General features: G+C 40.3%; 1 protein-coding gene across 6 annotated transcripts in view; it reads left to right on the plus strand.

The window, feature by feature from the left end:
- Positions 1-16,383, plus strand: part of LOC103044549 (sorbin and SH3 domain-containing protein 1) — an 86,600-nt gene that overhangs the window by 53,175 nt on the left and 17,042 nt on the right. For 5 of the 6 annotated variants that reach the window (XM_049481775.1, XM_049481774.1, XM_049481777.1 and 2 more), the window contains 3 exons: positions 3,554-3,603; positions 8,351-8,526; positions 14,488-15,963. In XM_049481775.1, coding sequence (XP_049337732.1) covers positions 3,554-3,603; positions 8,351-8,526; positions 14,488-15,963 — 1,702 coding nt within the window. The remainder of the gene's footprint in view (positions 1-3,553; positions 3,604-8,350; positions 8,527-14,487; positions 15,964-16,383) is intronic. The other variant, XM_022684559.2, reaches the window with a different exon arrangement.

The raw sequence follows: 16,383 nt of genomic DNA on the forward strand, positions 1-16,383 counted from the left end.
TCTTGTGAGTTTGTGCTGGCTGGCTGGTAGCAGCAGGCTGTGGTGGATGGCAGAGGGCCTTACCCGTGCTCTCTTTAGCCAGTGTGAGGTCACCGCTGGCAGCACGCTCTGTCTCTGGCTTATGAAATAAAGGAGATATTTACAGCAGACTTAAATGTTTATCAGGGAGCGATGTTCTGGTCTTATCTCTGTAAAACCTATAAGCAGTGGGGGGAAGCTGCACTCCCGTCATATCCAAGACTCCGGGGATGTGCAGTGTTAGGATGCTTGGCATTTTAAAAGATAAGTTAAATGGTTTCTTTGAGGGAAGATTTTACTGCAAAATGTGCATTTTCCTTGTTTCCCTGGTTGTGGATCCACAGTCTTGCATTTTACATTACTTTAGGCCATGTTTATATAAGGTTGCAACTTAGCAGCTCTTATATAACGGACATATTTGACTAAGCATAAGAAAGCAGTCCAATAAAAAAAAAAAAAAATGTAAAAGACCAATTTAGTTTCTGAATCTGTTTCTCTGATTTTGCTATTTATACTTATATGTTTGAGTAAATAAACATTGTTGTTTTATTCTATAAACTACAGACAACATGTCTCCCAAATTCCAAATAAATTATTGTCATTTAGGGCATTTATTTGCTGAAAATGAGAAATGACTGAAATAACAAAAAATGATGCAGAGCTTTCAAACCTCAATTAATGCAAAGAAAACAAGACTTTAGAAGTCAATATTTGGTGGAATAATTTTGTTTTTTTAATCACAGTTGTCGTGCATCTTGACATGTTCTCCTCCACCAGTTTTACACACTGCTTTTGGATAACTTTATGCCACTCCTGGAGCAAAACTTCAAGCAGTTCAGTTTGGTTTGATGGCTTGGCATCCATCTTCCTCTTGATTATTAAATTATATTCCAGGGGTTTTCAATTTTGTAAAATAAAAAAATAAAAAAACATTTTTTGTCTCTTATTGTTTTCCAAAGTTGTTTATGTTATGTAAAGTAGTAGTGGCTGATATGGCCCTAAGTGATTATCACAATATTTCAGGGTATTTTTGCAATAACAATATGCTTGGTGACATGGCAAAACATTGAATTCAAAAATAGTTTATTTTAAAATTACACCTCTGCTACAATTTCTTTGGCAAAATTATTACATAAAAACTATGATATGGCACACCCCTAAATGAGATTTTTTTTATCAGATTGTAGCAGAAGTCAATGATCCAGCATGTCATGATACTAATAATGTGCTCCATAAATCCAGGATTTAAGTAAATAACTAATAATTGACAGATATAATCTATCTTTAGTAGATATTTAATGGTAAATGAGAACAGTGTGATTTTTTATCTTTTGCTACAAACAGCAAAAAAGATTGTAACCTTATGACCCATATGGGCCCAAAATAATAATACAATATTTTTGCGATAATGCCGTTTAAAAATGTAAGTGATAGTGTTACATACAATATGATATGGAACACCCCTGATATAAAGTGTAAAAAATGTATGAATGTAAATATCCACAATGTCATATGTCTACAGGCAAAACATCAGCAAAGGCATTACCGCTCACAGTGGACAGTGCAGTAGTAGTACTGATCATGACTTGTGGCATCTGGCTTAAACTGACTGTGTAAAAAACAAGCAACTGACAGAAATTACTCCCACTTTCAATGCAGAAGGTAGCACACACGTATCCCACAGGTCAGTGTCAGTTAGCTTACATGGTAGATGGCAAATGTTATGGAACACTTATCTACTCCCATGTCCTATGACACTTGAGATATCAGGCATCCGAAGGGTTCTTCTTCTATTTGTCATGATTCTTTATTGAACTGCTGTCTTGTTAAAGAACCCTTGGAGCACTTGAGGTCATTTATCAGCCTGCAATATTCCATTTCTAAATTTAGTCCATCACAAGACTAATAAAATGCATTAGTGGTATAATAATACCGATAATAATCTTTACTTATAGGTCACGTTTCATACATGTAGTTTATGCACTTATCTGCCAGTCTATATTATTTTAGATAGATTTAATAGAGCGTAACACAGCTACCAGTGTTTCTTAGCCCACAGCAGTGTGTGTCATTGGTCATCTGGTGTGAAAGTGAGTTTACAGTATATTTGCCATTGTTACAATCAGACTGCAAGTAGCTTTCACTTTTTCGTCATTTCCTTTCACTCAGTCATCATTATCACCGCGTTTGTGTTATCTCGGTATCTCTGCCTCATTACGCACTGTTTGAGATAAGGCCCTCATGCATGCTTCCTGTTTGCTTATTTGCGGCACTAGTGCTGGCCTCAATTTGCCACTTGGGCCTGAAGCTGTTGTGTATGAACTCACGCCGCCTCTCCTTCACAAGTCACCCAACAGACAGACAAGACAGGAAGGGAACAGAAGGGCCATTTTCCACTGATATCAGAAGCTTCATGTGTCAGTTACCCTTGAAGAATGAAGCTTCTGGAACATGAGAGTTTATAAATAGAAGAGTCTTTAGACCTGCCAGATTGAAATTCTAATACAAAGCTTGACATTTGTGTGCAAAGGTTATTCGTGATCCTTTTTTCCTCCCTGGCAACAAATGGGACATGTGGTCAGGAACATAGGGCCCATCTCTTCATCTGTTGGCTGAATTGGGGTGGGGGGGGCAGATTGAAGGGGGGAGCAGACATGCAGGCCGCTGTCCTCAAAAGGGACGGCGGCTGGTCGGGATTGTGCAATCTTATTTGCAAACAAGTTTTTTTTTTTTTTTTTCCGAGGTGAGCTGCTGGTGTGCGTTATTTTTGTACTCTGTGACGTCCACTTGGGGAAAAGCAACAGAAACAGTGCCCTAAAATTAGCCGACTCTAAACCATTCAAAACGCAGCAGCCCTCTGCTCTTGCGTTTGGAGTCGGAGCTGCCTGGTAATAATAGCCGCTCCTCTTATTGGCCCGGCTCTTGAGCCGCCAAAGTACCGGCCAAATGAAAACTTCCTTTCACGCACTATTAATGTCACCTCTGTGCATATGTCCAGGATGTCAGATATGGGTGTACGCAATGCATGCTATTTGGAAAATGTGTGTGTGTATGTGAGTGTGTGTACTGTATGTGTGTGTGTACTGTGACTCTGCCCGTGTAATTTGGCCTGCTTCCCACACCAGCTGGTTAATTGTCTGCTGGTCTGCTCAGCTAGTAATGAGAGTGACTCAATAGCAGACAAAAGAGAGGCTACACTGAGAGACAGGAGCTGATTGGCTGAGCCACTTGCTCTCAACACAGCCCCCTCCCAACATGGGCGCCCCTCATAGCCCCCACTAACCCCGCCCCCTTTGCTTCCAGCCGCTTGTTTTCCCCCCCTAACTTGCATGTGGGCCAAAATACAGGCTTTCTCCTCCACGCTGCACTTCGTACACTTCGTCCCGAGGATCTAGGAGGTCCAGCTCTGACCACAGCAGACCAGTCCGAGGCGTCCAGCAGCTCTGACCGCCCCTAATGTGCTCTCTCCTTTTCTGACTGCCAGAGAGTTGAGCCTGTGGAGCTATCAATGACTTCTTTGTTTGGTTTGTTGCAGAGTGCCCCCTCTTTCAGCCCCTTGGAAACACCCTCAGACCTGCAGCAATAGTAAGTCTTCGCTCTTTTTTTATCCTCTTGTTTTAATGCTGTGTTGAGCATGCTCATTTTCTCTTATCATGTATCATTTCTTTAATGTGTAGTAGTGTAGTAGTAGTAGTAGTAGTAGCTGTATGTTCTCAGTGCTGTCATGATGAGGGGGCTGTGGAGACATCCCCTGCTTCCCTCTCCTGTTTCCTGAGTGTCTGTTCGCAATACCAGTACAGCCTATCCTGTGGGTGTGTTATTGCTGTGTGGGTGTGTGGGTTTCTCTCTCTCTGTGTCTCTGTGTCTCAGTGTGTGTGTAAGTGAGGCTAGGCTTGCTGGAAGAGGGACTGGGCAGTGTGTGATGATTTATTCCATGTTGAAACCAGCGTCTGAAAATAAAACTGGGATGTCGTAGGTGGAAAGATAAGGGAACGCTCCCTCCCGCCCATCGGCTCCAGCAGAATTCCCCCCAATCTGTCCTGTGGGGGAGTGTGTAGTAAGGGGTTTTTATTAGGCTAATGTTTTCCGTGCTGGGACTACTGGGGTATTTAGGTAGCAGTCACACCACCGGCCACATTCCTACCTCGCATGGCTTTGTTTACGCCTTCCATGATTTATGTTGTTGTTGCTGCCTTTGGGAGAAACTTAAAAGAATCCCCGGCACGCCACAGCCTCTGTGCTCTCTGTAGAAAGTTCTCCAAGCATCTCTCCAAGACATTCCCTCCAAAACATGAGGAGAACATTCCATTCTTGGGTGAAAAGCTTAGAAAAATACCTATAAAGTACACTGTCTGAGAGCCAAAACTCATTGCTACTTCCAATTAAGTCTGTGTATTGGCAAGAAGTTGGCAATGCGATACGATATGTATCTCAATATCACAGGGGTTACGATTCAACATATTGCGAAATGTTGTGATGCTGTATATAAGGGAATATATTGCTACTGTTTAAATAAAATGTTATAAATAATAAAAACATTAGCATATTTATAAAATGTCAAAGAAATTTAAAGAAAAGTTGACCGTTTATTCAATCATTTAACCATAAAATACAGCAATACAATCTATTTGTCAGTGCTTAAAAACACAACACAAAATAAACTATTGACTGACACCAATCTTTACATTACAATTAATATTTAGTAAGAGGCCTGTTATTTGAAATCAGTCATAGTTTTATCCATAAAAATCTTAAAAAAAAAGGATACTTGGTCCGTATTACATGCTATATTTCACCGTAGTCATTGTTAAATGTTGCTGTATTCAGGCCTACATATCTCTGAAGAATCTGTGGCATTTGGTTTTCATCTCATGCATTCCCTTTGATGGCTAGAGGATGTTTAGCTTTTTAAAGGCTTTATTGTTTTTTTTTCTGAAGCCACATGATTCAGACCAGTTTTCCTGTTATAAACCATGAGATGAAGCCAGGCTAGCGTTCAGGGCTAAACAGGGTGAAGGAATGCTCCCATGGTCTTTGTGGAATGGTGGTGTAGGATTGGAGACAGACACCATTCATTCTTTTCGTTCTATACTTGAGACTCTCTATAAAAAGGTAAAATAAGAATGGATTGAACTTTTAACCTGTATGTAGAATAGTAAAAAAGCTTTGCTTGTGCTGTGTGGTGTGAGATAGTGGTCTGTAGTCTGTAGTGGGCTGTGAGGGAGATCTAATGCTCAGGTAAATCTGGTAAGATCATCCAGCTCCAGGCTGGTCAGTGGCTCCTCAGGTTCCTGTGTTTGAAGTCCATGGCGTCTGCTGGGACACGGATAGTCACTGTACACTGCTTGGCCAGAGATCATCTGGTGCATTCCAGTAGCTGTCAGTAGTGTCACTCTTGTGGCTGTGTCACTTTTAGTGCCTGGTGGATCACACACAGAGCATGTAGACAGTAGTCAGGCAGTTGTTGTGAAGAATGAAGTCATTATCTGAGTTAAATGCCCAGCCATTGGCATTGGTTCAGTTGCTGCAAAGCCAATTCAGTGCCATTGGCTGACGTCTGAATTATATGTGGTTGGATTGGCTGATTAGTTTGGGTTAGGGTTATTATACTAAGTAGCGTAATAATGTCACAGTCATGCAGAAACCTTATGTTTCACTTTAGACATAATGGGAATCTGGCAGTTCTTCTCTACATTGAGTCAAAATTGATGAATGGACCTATTAGGGATATGAGATATGGCATGGTATTAATATGCTACTGTACCTTTTGTGATTATTGTTTGTAATATGACAAAATACATAATAATATTTAACAACAAATAAATCTGTCTATTTTCTAAACAACAGTAAGTACTAAGATTTTGTAAAAAATAAATTATAATACATCATTCAAAAATAAACAAAAAATAATAAAATGTAACAAAACATTACCACAATACTGCAAAATAAGTGCAAAATATTTAGTGCATCTATAGAAACTGCAAATTGTCTAAAACCTTCTTAGTTAATAGCAAACTAAATACAATTTATGTATGCTTTCAAGTCTGAAAACCGATATTATCACAATATGGATTTGTTTTATAGTTTCATTCAATGTTATAATGTTATAATTCTTCATAACAATGTTATTGCATACAATATAATACAATACAATACAATACAATATTTAATGCGGTGTTAAAATGTTAGAATTCATTATAACAATGTTATTGCATACCATGCCATATATCACACTATATGGCATGGTAGAAAGAAATGTAAAAATGTAGAGAAGTAAAAAAAAATATTGTAAAATAAAGTTTTTAATTATAGTCATAAACTCATTATGCTTATGAAATATACTGACTGCATGATTGTTTCATGTTTGCAGTCAAATTATGCAATCCAGATGATGTGCAGAGCAGTGTGTTGCCACCCCTTACTGTTTTTGTGGAAAAAATTATTGCGAGTTTTTCGACTCTCTCAGGGCAGAGCTCAGAAACGAGCTACTTTGGACACAATGACACTTTTGTGAAGTAGTGCGTAGTTCGGGGAAATCTGACTGTGCAAAACATTTTACCCTGGAACGTTTTCCCCATGTGTCTGGCAATGAAAGGAGGGTGTGTTTGAGGGATGTGGTTTAAGTGCTGCGCTGATTACTACTGGTGAATAAGTAGCGTTCAGGGAGAGAAGAGCACTTGTTTCAGAGAGTTCAAACTTAATGCTCAAAATCCTTCTCGTGCTTTAAATTCCCTCCCAAATCACTGGTTGGATTATGGCCTGCGTGAGGCCCGCTGTTTTGTTTGGATGCAGGTTAATTATAGAAAGCTTTTTTTGACTCCAGGCCGCTGCTATTATTGATTTATTCTCTGTTGTGCAGCACTGTATCATTATATAAGCCTGCTTTACTTCATATTTAGACGTATTTACTCGTTACTGGTTGTGCAGCGTGACCTCCGGATCTGTTTACACTGTGCAATGTGATAAAATCAGACCCAAAGCAGTGCACTCCTGGGAAGCATCCATGAAAAATAACATTCCACATTTATATCCACATTTACATCACAGAGCTCCATGTGGGAAGCTTCAGCTGTGGTTCTGAAGGCCTGCCACTCTGGCCTCTCAGGAATGCCTGATAAGGGTTAAAGCAGCTGTTTCTGTCTCATCAATATCAAGGTGCGAGCACTCAGGCTGAGGCTGCGTACACAGAGAGCCAGAGCTCTTCACTTTGTGCTCATGCCCAGAAAACAGCTTTTTTTTCAGCCTTTGAAGGACTAAAAGCAGTTCCCAGCATTAGACAGATCCATATATATATATAAATGTACTGTTTTATTGATCCTTTCATCTTGAATTTCTGACACAATTTAAACAGCAACTGCCAGATTCACAGTGAGTTCAAAGATGGGAAGAACAAGGATTCTGTATGACAGCCATGAGACATATATATAGCAAATGTAATTTTGCGCCATCCAATAATTGGGTCAACAGTTTCTTGAGAATCTAAGGACCTCTCATATGGAAACAATTATGAACATATTGGACATATTATAGAGTGGGCAAAATAGGTATTTGATGCACTGCTGATTTTGCAGGTTTTCAAATCTACAAAGAATGGTGAGGTCTGTATTTTATCAGAGGTACAACCGTTAGAGACAGAAAGAAAAAAAAATCCAGAAAATCACATTGTATGACCTTTAAATAATTGTTTGCATTTTATTGCATAAAATAAGTATTTGGTCGTCTATGAATAAGCAAGAATTATGTCTCTTACTGGCCTGTTATAAAGTATTATAGGAGCTAAGTGTGAGAAAGTAGATTCTTACTATCCCTATCCTTTATTTGTTATTATTTTCTACTTTGTAGATTAATAATGAAGGCATCAAAACCTTTGAAGGATACTGAATCATGTAGTAACCAAAACAATGTTTACTATTTATATATGTATCTAAAATATACAGTATGTATATATTTTTCATGATTATTATAGGTCCTTTAACTGATTATAGTTTGTTTAATTAAGTGTCTTTCTCCTTTGGTTCTTTTGTTCATCCAGATCTATTTGATTGCATGCAAATTATTAATCTTTTTCCAGAGAAAAGAGTTTAAAAGTTAAAAAGTAAAAGTAAAATATGTTTGTAATGTTTTTATAAGCTTATATTTGTTATATAGGCTGAATTCAATGTGATTTCACTTCAACATTTAATTCTACCCTCTTCTGATTCTCATTTTCCAACCTTTGGTCAGAATCTGCGGATCTGCCTGATCCTCTTAAAGTGATAACACAAACACTCTGTGCTAATCAGGCTTACGGAGTAAATCTTGACTATTTCTGTCTCTGTGTGTTTGTCGTCAGCTCTGCCTGTAAAGCGGGTTCTGGCGTGGCGGGGAAGGAGGGTGGCTCGGCTGCCACTGAGCACACGGCCCCAGAATGCGAGCGACACATTTACAAGAGCGTCCTGGAGGGCGGCGACATTCCGCTGCAGGGCCTGCGAGCGCTTAACAAACGCCATCCCAGCACTTCCTCTAAAGGTAGGTAGATCCGCAGCCTTGGCTGTCTGTCATCGCTCTCGTTAAACCTGAGGCCAGGAATACTGAATAGTGAAGCGCACGGGAGCAGCTGGTCTCCTGTGAACTAGCCTGTACTGTACGTGTCACACATGTATTTCTAGTAGGACTCTATTGGGTTTGTATACATTTGTAGGCGTATTAATGGTCTGCTAAGCCGGGCCAGATGACTTGTCCTTTTAACCCTGCTCATCTTGTCATCAGCACATTCCTCCTGCCACCCTATCACTAGAGCACCACCAGTCATTTGTCTTCCTGTGTTCCCTTAAAGCTGACTGGGTTGTTTTTTTTTTTCGTTGTTTTTTTTTTCACACTTGACACGTAACAGATGTCTAGCCTGACCTTTAGTCACCTCTGTCTCTACTGGAGGCTTGGCTGCTTTGGCCAGAAGGTCCAGCCGCGCCAGACGAAGGTGGTAGTCTGTCTGGTCTGGGTGTCTCTGGCCCGGGGTTGAGAAGGGGCTTTGGAGGCTGGCGCCCAGCTCTGTGGTGCGGAGTGTGTGGAGTGTGAGGAAAGGGGGCTGCAGCTGTAGATTAATGCAGGGATATGATGTTTGTGGCTGGACCTGTGGGGGTGAGATCAACATGTAGGGCATGCAGGGTGGCCAGGCATGAGGAAGTCAGCTGTCAGACACATGGAATGCCAGCACACATGACCTGGGGGTGGACAGGAGGGGGTTTCAGAAGTGCTTGGACGGGGGTGCTCAGAGGGGTGAGGAGGAGTGAAGCCTGTTTCCGCTAATAGTTAACACAGCCTGAACTTTAAGGCACAGATGTAAATCACTCCTGTGTTGTGAGCTCAGAGCTGCTCCTGAAATAAAGTACAGCTTGTAAATGTTATTGGTGTCGGAAGAAAGAAGAGTATCATATATTTCGGACTATTAGCACACGTTTAATAAAAATCTAGTTTCTAGTGCATTTTAAGCAACAATAGTAAGGAACAAGGGTGCTGCAATGTTTCCCTTCTAATTTACCAGGTCTTGTTGCTGTAGGCACCAAAGTAAACAAAACAGTATTCTTAAATTCTTAAAAAACATTTTCTTTCAAAGTCAAACAAGCAGTTGATGTTAACCTACACAGATTTCTCTTCTGAAAACTATTTATTTGAGTGAGTAAAGCACTTTCGTTTACTTACAGTGAGCTTAGATTTCCAGTACTTTTGCGCTGTTAGCAGCAGCACTAGCTGCGGTTAGCCGCAGCACTTAGCGCTAGTAAATGCCACCCAACAGCACTACACTGAGGAACCCTTAATGGTTTCGTTATTAGCTATTAGCTAACAGTTTATCCCACATAGCTTGTTTCAATGCGCTAAATGCAGGCTCCAGTCTGATATACTCACTTCTGAACGGCAAAAGAGCTAGCACTGGGGTTAGTGGCTAATGCTAATACTGCTTCAGCCTTGGTGCTGGAGAAACTTTACTGAAACTCCTTTCTAACGCTGTACTTCAGCAAAATGGCTTTACTGCTCCTTACAACCTGACATAAGGCACACTGTCGGTTTTTGTGAAAGTTTGTGAAGTTCGCCTTAAAGTGTGAAAAATTTGAAACACTTTATTTAATGAGTATCTACAAAGGGGCTTTGTAACACTTTTATATGCATTGAGTAATTTCACATGCAATATTATTAGCTTATACCAGTATTCACAACATGACAATAAATGAGACCGTACCGCATGTCATATATCATTTTAAATGTGTGATTACATTAAATGTGATTACATTTATTTAAATATATTTAAAACACTATTAAACATTAAATCCACCACTTTATACCAGAACAACTGAGTCTTCGTATTTCTCAGCAGTGTCACCAGAGCATTTTTAGCATGTTTAGAAAGTATGTTCTTAAGCTTCATAAAGGAATAGTGTTTGGAACACTACTGTGACACACTATTCCCATCGGATGAAAAGTCTATAAGACAGACACCTACATATTTTAACACATTTTTCATTAATAACATTAATAACAGACTTCATTGGACATTATTTCTTAAAATGTAATGTTGCAGACACAGCTACTTTTTTTTACAAGTGCATTATTCAATCTTATGAATTTGTTATGAATCCCCTATATAGATACTCTTCAATTTCAGTGTTTACAGAAACATGTGATTGTTCTGGACCTTTGGTCTTGGTCCATTTGTCATAAAACATAACTACAGTGTAAAAGAAAGCTGGATATTTTGACCAAATTGTGTCTTCCGTAATTTAGTTGATTGTTGACTCATGTGAGGATGACAGGTGTATGTTATGTGGCTACTGTCGAATACTTAACAATATAATATGGAATATGGTGGGATATGATTTCAGTGTATGCAGTTAGTATACACAGTTATGTGCACACTGTAAGTAACATACTGTATAGAACTGACTTGCCAAAAGCATGTTAAAATGTACAAAGTTTACACAAAGTTAATGGCATTTGACATTTTGGAGAGCAGTAAACCTCCACAGATTGTCTGAGAGCCTCCAGAAGGTAGCACAGACATTAGGTCATCCGCATCATCACAGAGGAATTCCCACATGCTTCCAAACTCATCTGACTCATGTTAGCCTTAATTTGGTCCTCTAGTAAAACTCTGTGAACTGAATTTAGAGCCGTTTGTGCATTATGAGGCATGTTGTCCTCAGGTTCTTCTAGCAGGATTAGTCTAAGGGTGTGTTAATACTTGTAGCTTGTATTTCTTGGTCTAAAACGTGCAAGAAAACAATACTTTGTTAGACTTTGGCTGCTGGTTTGCTTTGTGTTGATTCTTGTTTGTTTGTAGTCAAACCAAAATTAGTGGAGAGAGGTGACATATAACAGATGAAGTGTGACAGTGGGAGTAGAGATCTGCACAAGACTAGCTGGCCCACGAGTCCTGTGTTACCCATGCATTAACGAGCAGGAAAAAACATAACATCTAATCCCTGGAGCCTTAAATCTTGATATCAGCAATAAACCACATTTTTATAACTGTTTATTGCTAAAGAATGACGTATGTTGAAGCTGCTGGCTGCATCCCAGCTCACACATGTCTTTACTGAGGCAGCTACACTAATGAATGGGATTCTAATGGGGACTGGTTTTGAAACACTGTGTAGTGTGGTGATGTGTGGTTTCAGACATGACTATGCTAAGCTAAAGTGCCAGACAAAATTAGTTAAAAAAAAAAGCACAGAGCATCCTACAGTTGGTTCATTTAGATGCATTTAGTTTGTATTGTGTTCTTGCTTCAAACAAACCACACCAGAATTATTTTTGTTTTTTTTTAGATTTGCAATTAATCCCTTTCTTCTTAGAAGGTCTTGGATCACTTGTTTGTTGTACATCAGAGTTTATACGAACTGCACCAGTAGAGCAGTCACAACAGGGTTCATTTTAGTTGAACTAAAGCTGAATATAGTATAAACACACCCTATTTTTAGAATTGAATTCAATTTATCAGCCAATGTAAGTCTGAGCTTTAAGCTTTGGTTGCTGATCAGATCAAAAACAGCCACAGAAACCTAGCTTTTAGGTGTTGGATCTTCATGTTTGGGATGAATATTGCTGATCAGATTATAAACGGCTACAGAAACCTATCTTTTAGGTGTTGGATCTTCATGTTTGGGAAAAATATTGCTGATCAGATTATAAATGACCATAGAATCATAGCTTTTAGGTGTTGGGTCTTTGTGTTTGGGATAAATATGGTTGATCGGTTCATAAACCATCTCAGTAACTTAGCTTTAAGTTGGATTTTTATGTTTGGAATGAATATTGCTGATCAGATCATAAATAGCCGCAGTAACTTAGCCTTTGGTGTAGTATCTTCATGTTTGGAATGAATATTGCTGATCAGATCATAAATAGCCACAGAAACCTAGCTTTTAGGTGTAAGATCTTCATGTTTGAGATAAATGTTACTGATAATATCACTGATAAACCTAGCTTTTTAGGTGTCGGATCTTTGTGCTTTGGTAAAAGTTGTTGATCTGACCACAAACAGCCACAGCAACTTAGCTTTTAGATATTGGATTTTCATGTTTGGAATGAATATTGCTGGATGCAACTTCCTGTATAATGTTAAAAAAAATAATAATAATAAAAACTTTTTATTCTTATCCTTACTTGTGTCTTAATGTCGTTGCCAACTTTTTGGGCTGATTTCTTTGTCTAATTAATTTTGATGACTGTCCTAAGGATTTGTAATTGTTATTAACATGCAAAGCAATGTTATTTATGAGTAGGCATAAAGTGAAAAAGTGAAAAAAAATATCAGAAACCACTGGTGGTTCTGCAGCGTTTAAGAGGTTTAAGGAATTCCTTAGTGACCTAAAGACTTGTGGTCTATATTAAAGAGGCCGTTACGTGCTTTATCACATCTGACACTGCGCTGCCTCAGTGCTGACTGTGTAAGAGGTCATAGGAAGACCCGTGTCAGCTCAAGCTGGAAAAGACTTCAGAAAAGGAAACAACCACATCTGGTCTACTTATGGTCCTCGCTGCCAAGTTCCCACTGTGAGTGAAGTAATGAGGTAATGAAGTCAGAGCATTAGTCTGCAAGTCCTCTTGGTCTAGTGAAGATTCACACTTATTCTCAGTAAGAGCACTGTTTAAAATGAGTAAAGCTTGTTTGTAATGGCTACTACTGTTGTTGTCTCATTCATAGTGGCGAGATGTTAATCGTTTCTCTTTTTTATGTATATTTAAATTGAGATCATTGCGCTGCTGAAAGAGAATACTGAATAGTATTGGTATTGTGTTGTTGTGTCTGGGTGTTGTGCAGCTTCAGTTGAGAAACAGCTTGGCAGTTTCTGTAAGGAAAAGAAGGGAGGGCTGAAAGTGAGCTCTTGCTCTCTGTGCTGTCGTTTTCTCAGGGGGAACTCTGGTATTTTATAGCAGGAAAAGCATTCAGTTATTTCTTATACGTAAGAAATCAGGAGTCACGAGAGACATGGGTCTTGTGTAACTTTCTGACTGACTTGGTTCTCTTAGTTGTGCACTTTATTTACCATTTCATTTCATTTTATAACAGATTTTTATTTATGTGAGTTCTTTTTATCAACAGTTAGAAATAACTGAAATGTGAAGATGAAATCTTTTGATTCCTTAACCAGAGAATGTCTCTGAAAGTGTTGATACTGTAAAGTCAGTAGTCCTCTTTTAAGGATCTGTATTATATTTATTATGTAACTTGTAGTGTATGTTGGCAGTTGTGTGTAAGAAATGCACAAATTTTTAGATTTGTGTTGATTTTGACAGATAATTACTTATGATATGATCAAGACCGGCCAAATAACCAATATGTTGACTAATAATTTTGAAGACTAATTAATGCCACTAGGGAGGGCAATATCATATTTGTACACAATACACAATATTTAAATGCAGTCCAAATAATATTCTATACTGACTACGGTTAAATTCAGATTTTGCTGCACTTCATCCAATTCAAAAGGGCTTATAACACTTTTTAAAATGAAATGTGGTCAGTTGGTCAGTGTTTATTAAGCACTGATAATATCCATAACATGCTTAGAATATATTGTGTAGCACAAAGTATTGACCTGTCACTCATTACTATTTTATATTGACCTATTAATAAAGTATGACATTTTATTTTAAATATATTACTTTATTGGTAATTCAGGTAGAAACAGTCTTTTCATTTGACATTTTATTCATGTACAGTATATGGATCTGTTTTAGTGTCTGTGTCAGTTTTGATATTGTGTTAATGTTAATGTTAATGTTAATATGATATATATATATATCGTCCCATAATTCCCACTGCCCTATGTTCTATGGTTTTATTTATGTTTTTAAAAGAAGCTGTATAAATGTTAATCACTGCAATAATTATTTATTATAAGTATTTTAATGGCATTTTTTGTGTTTTTTGTATGAAGCACAAGAGTAACCTAACCTGCTCTTTGTTCTGTTACCCTGCATGCCTGCCAGTGGATAATAAAGGTGGGAATGGCTGTATGATTTCACCCTGCTCCTCTGTAAATAGTCGCTCAGTTCTTGCCAGTAATGTGCTAGGTTCTCACAATAAGACTAAGAAGTCGCTGTCTGCTGCCAAAGCCTGCATACCCCAAATCCTTCCCTCCAAGTTCAAGCCTAAGCTTTCCCCCTCTGCTGATGAGGGCCAGGAGAGGAGGGCGGAGCCTACGCCTCGGCCAAAAGCGCACAGCTGCGAGGATCTGCACCATGAGCCCTGCACGGTTTTGGGCAACGGAGATGCGACAGATCATGATCATGATCATGGGTTAGCGTCTTACTCTAAAGCCTCCAACTGCTCGCCGAAAAACGGCCCTCTCAATGGTACACTGAGGAGCACGGCAGAGTTCTCCGCCCTCTACAGGAACATGCACAGCATCCAACGGCCCAGCTCACTCAGCTCCAGCCTGCAAGGCAGCGTCCGCAGCCTGGCCTCGCTCTTCGAGAAGCCGGGGGACGAGGCCGGCGCTCTGGAGCGGTTGGGGAACGTACCGCGGGATGCTGTGACGTATCGGGTGCTGGAGTTTGAACGCATCATTCAGCGCTCCAGCACGGCCCCCACCCGCTCCTCCTCCATGCCCATCCTTCCCAGTGGCCCCAGCCCCGCCCACAGCCCTGTTCCTGGATCCTGCTTCCTGCAATCAGCTGTTTCTGCTGAGTATTTGGTCATGCCAGAGCCAGAACAAACTGATGACTGCCCCATAGTGCCTGTAGGGGACAATGTATCCAGTGAGGAGGCTTCTTACTCAGGTGGTGAAGCAGCAACAGCAGCAGAATGTGTGGAACCCTCTAATCAGAACCATACCTCACCCTCAAGAACTGAAATTGAATCACACTCACACACAGATGGCAAAGAAGCAGAACAGAAAACCAGCTGTGGTGATAACGGCGCAGCTGAGAGTACTTTAAGTGGTCTTTTGGTGGACAGCACCCCAACATCAGAGCACCATCATCACTACCACCACCATCACCACCATGACCATCTCCCCTTCCACCCACTCCACCTCAAACCCAGTAAATGTAAAGGCTCCTGTCCCGCCTCCTACACCCGCTTCACCACCATCCGCAGGCATGAGCGGCAGCAGGCCGGCAGCAACAACAACTACAGCAGCACCAGCAGCAACTTCATCCCCGAGAGAAGATCCATCCCTCCTGCAAACTTACTCCTGATGGGTCCAGCCCCGTTCACCCTGCGCAGAACCCTGCACAGTCACCAGGCCAAAAAGACTCTCTCAGCTACCAAAGCCCTAGGACTCGATGGGATAGACGCTCGGATCTTCTCGTCCAAGCCCAGACCCATTATCCCCCAGCGCCTGTCCTCTCTGGAGGTGCTGGAGAGGCTCAGTAACGGCGACGGCACGTCCAGCCAGGTCGGGGACGCCCATGAGCTCACGGACGGGGAATGCTCAGACGCCAATAAAAACCACTGCGGAGGTGGCTATGCTGCAACTCTCCTGAGTGTTCCTCTCTCCATGCTCACACTTAGCCATGGCTATGTCTGTGACCACTCATCCCCCTCTGATCCCTCTCTCCTGTCCGCTATCATTTCACCACCAAGTGACTTTACTTTCTCCATCTCAGTGGTGTGCAGTGTGTGGCCAACTTTGTGTGCTCTTGTGACAAAAACAGACATGATTTCCATCCTACTTTGTTTGGTATGTGGCAAAGATCTCACAGCCATCTCAGTTTCAGTTGTGCCGGTTTGTCTGAAAGTGTGACATTTCCCATTATTTCAAGTTGATATGATTTACTGTTTATTTGTCTGTTTCTTTATTTGTGTCACATGCCCTGTTATTTTTGCTGACTTTAAATATCTTTGTCTGTCAGTACACAGGCCAGTCTTACTGCAAACCT

This window comes from Astyanax mexicanus, chromosome 7 (assembly GCF_023375975.1).
Source record: "Astyanax mexicanus isolate ESR-SI-001 chromosome 7, AstMex3_surface, whole genome shotgun sequence".
In the NCBI taxonomy this organism is placed as follows: Eukaryota; Metazoa; Chordata; class Actinopteri; order Characiformes; family Acestrorhamphidae; genus Astyanax; species Astyanax mexicanus.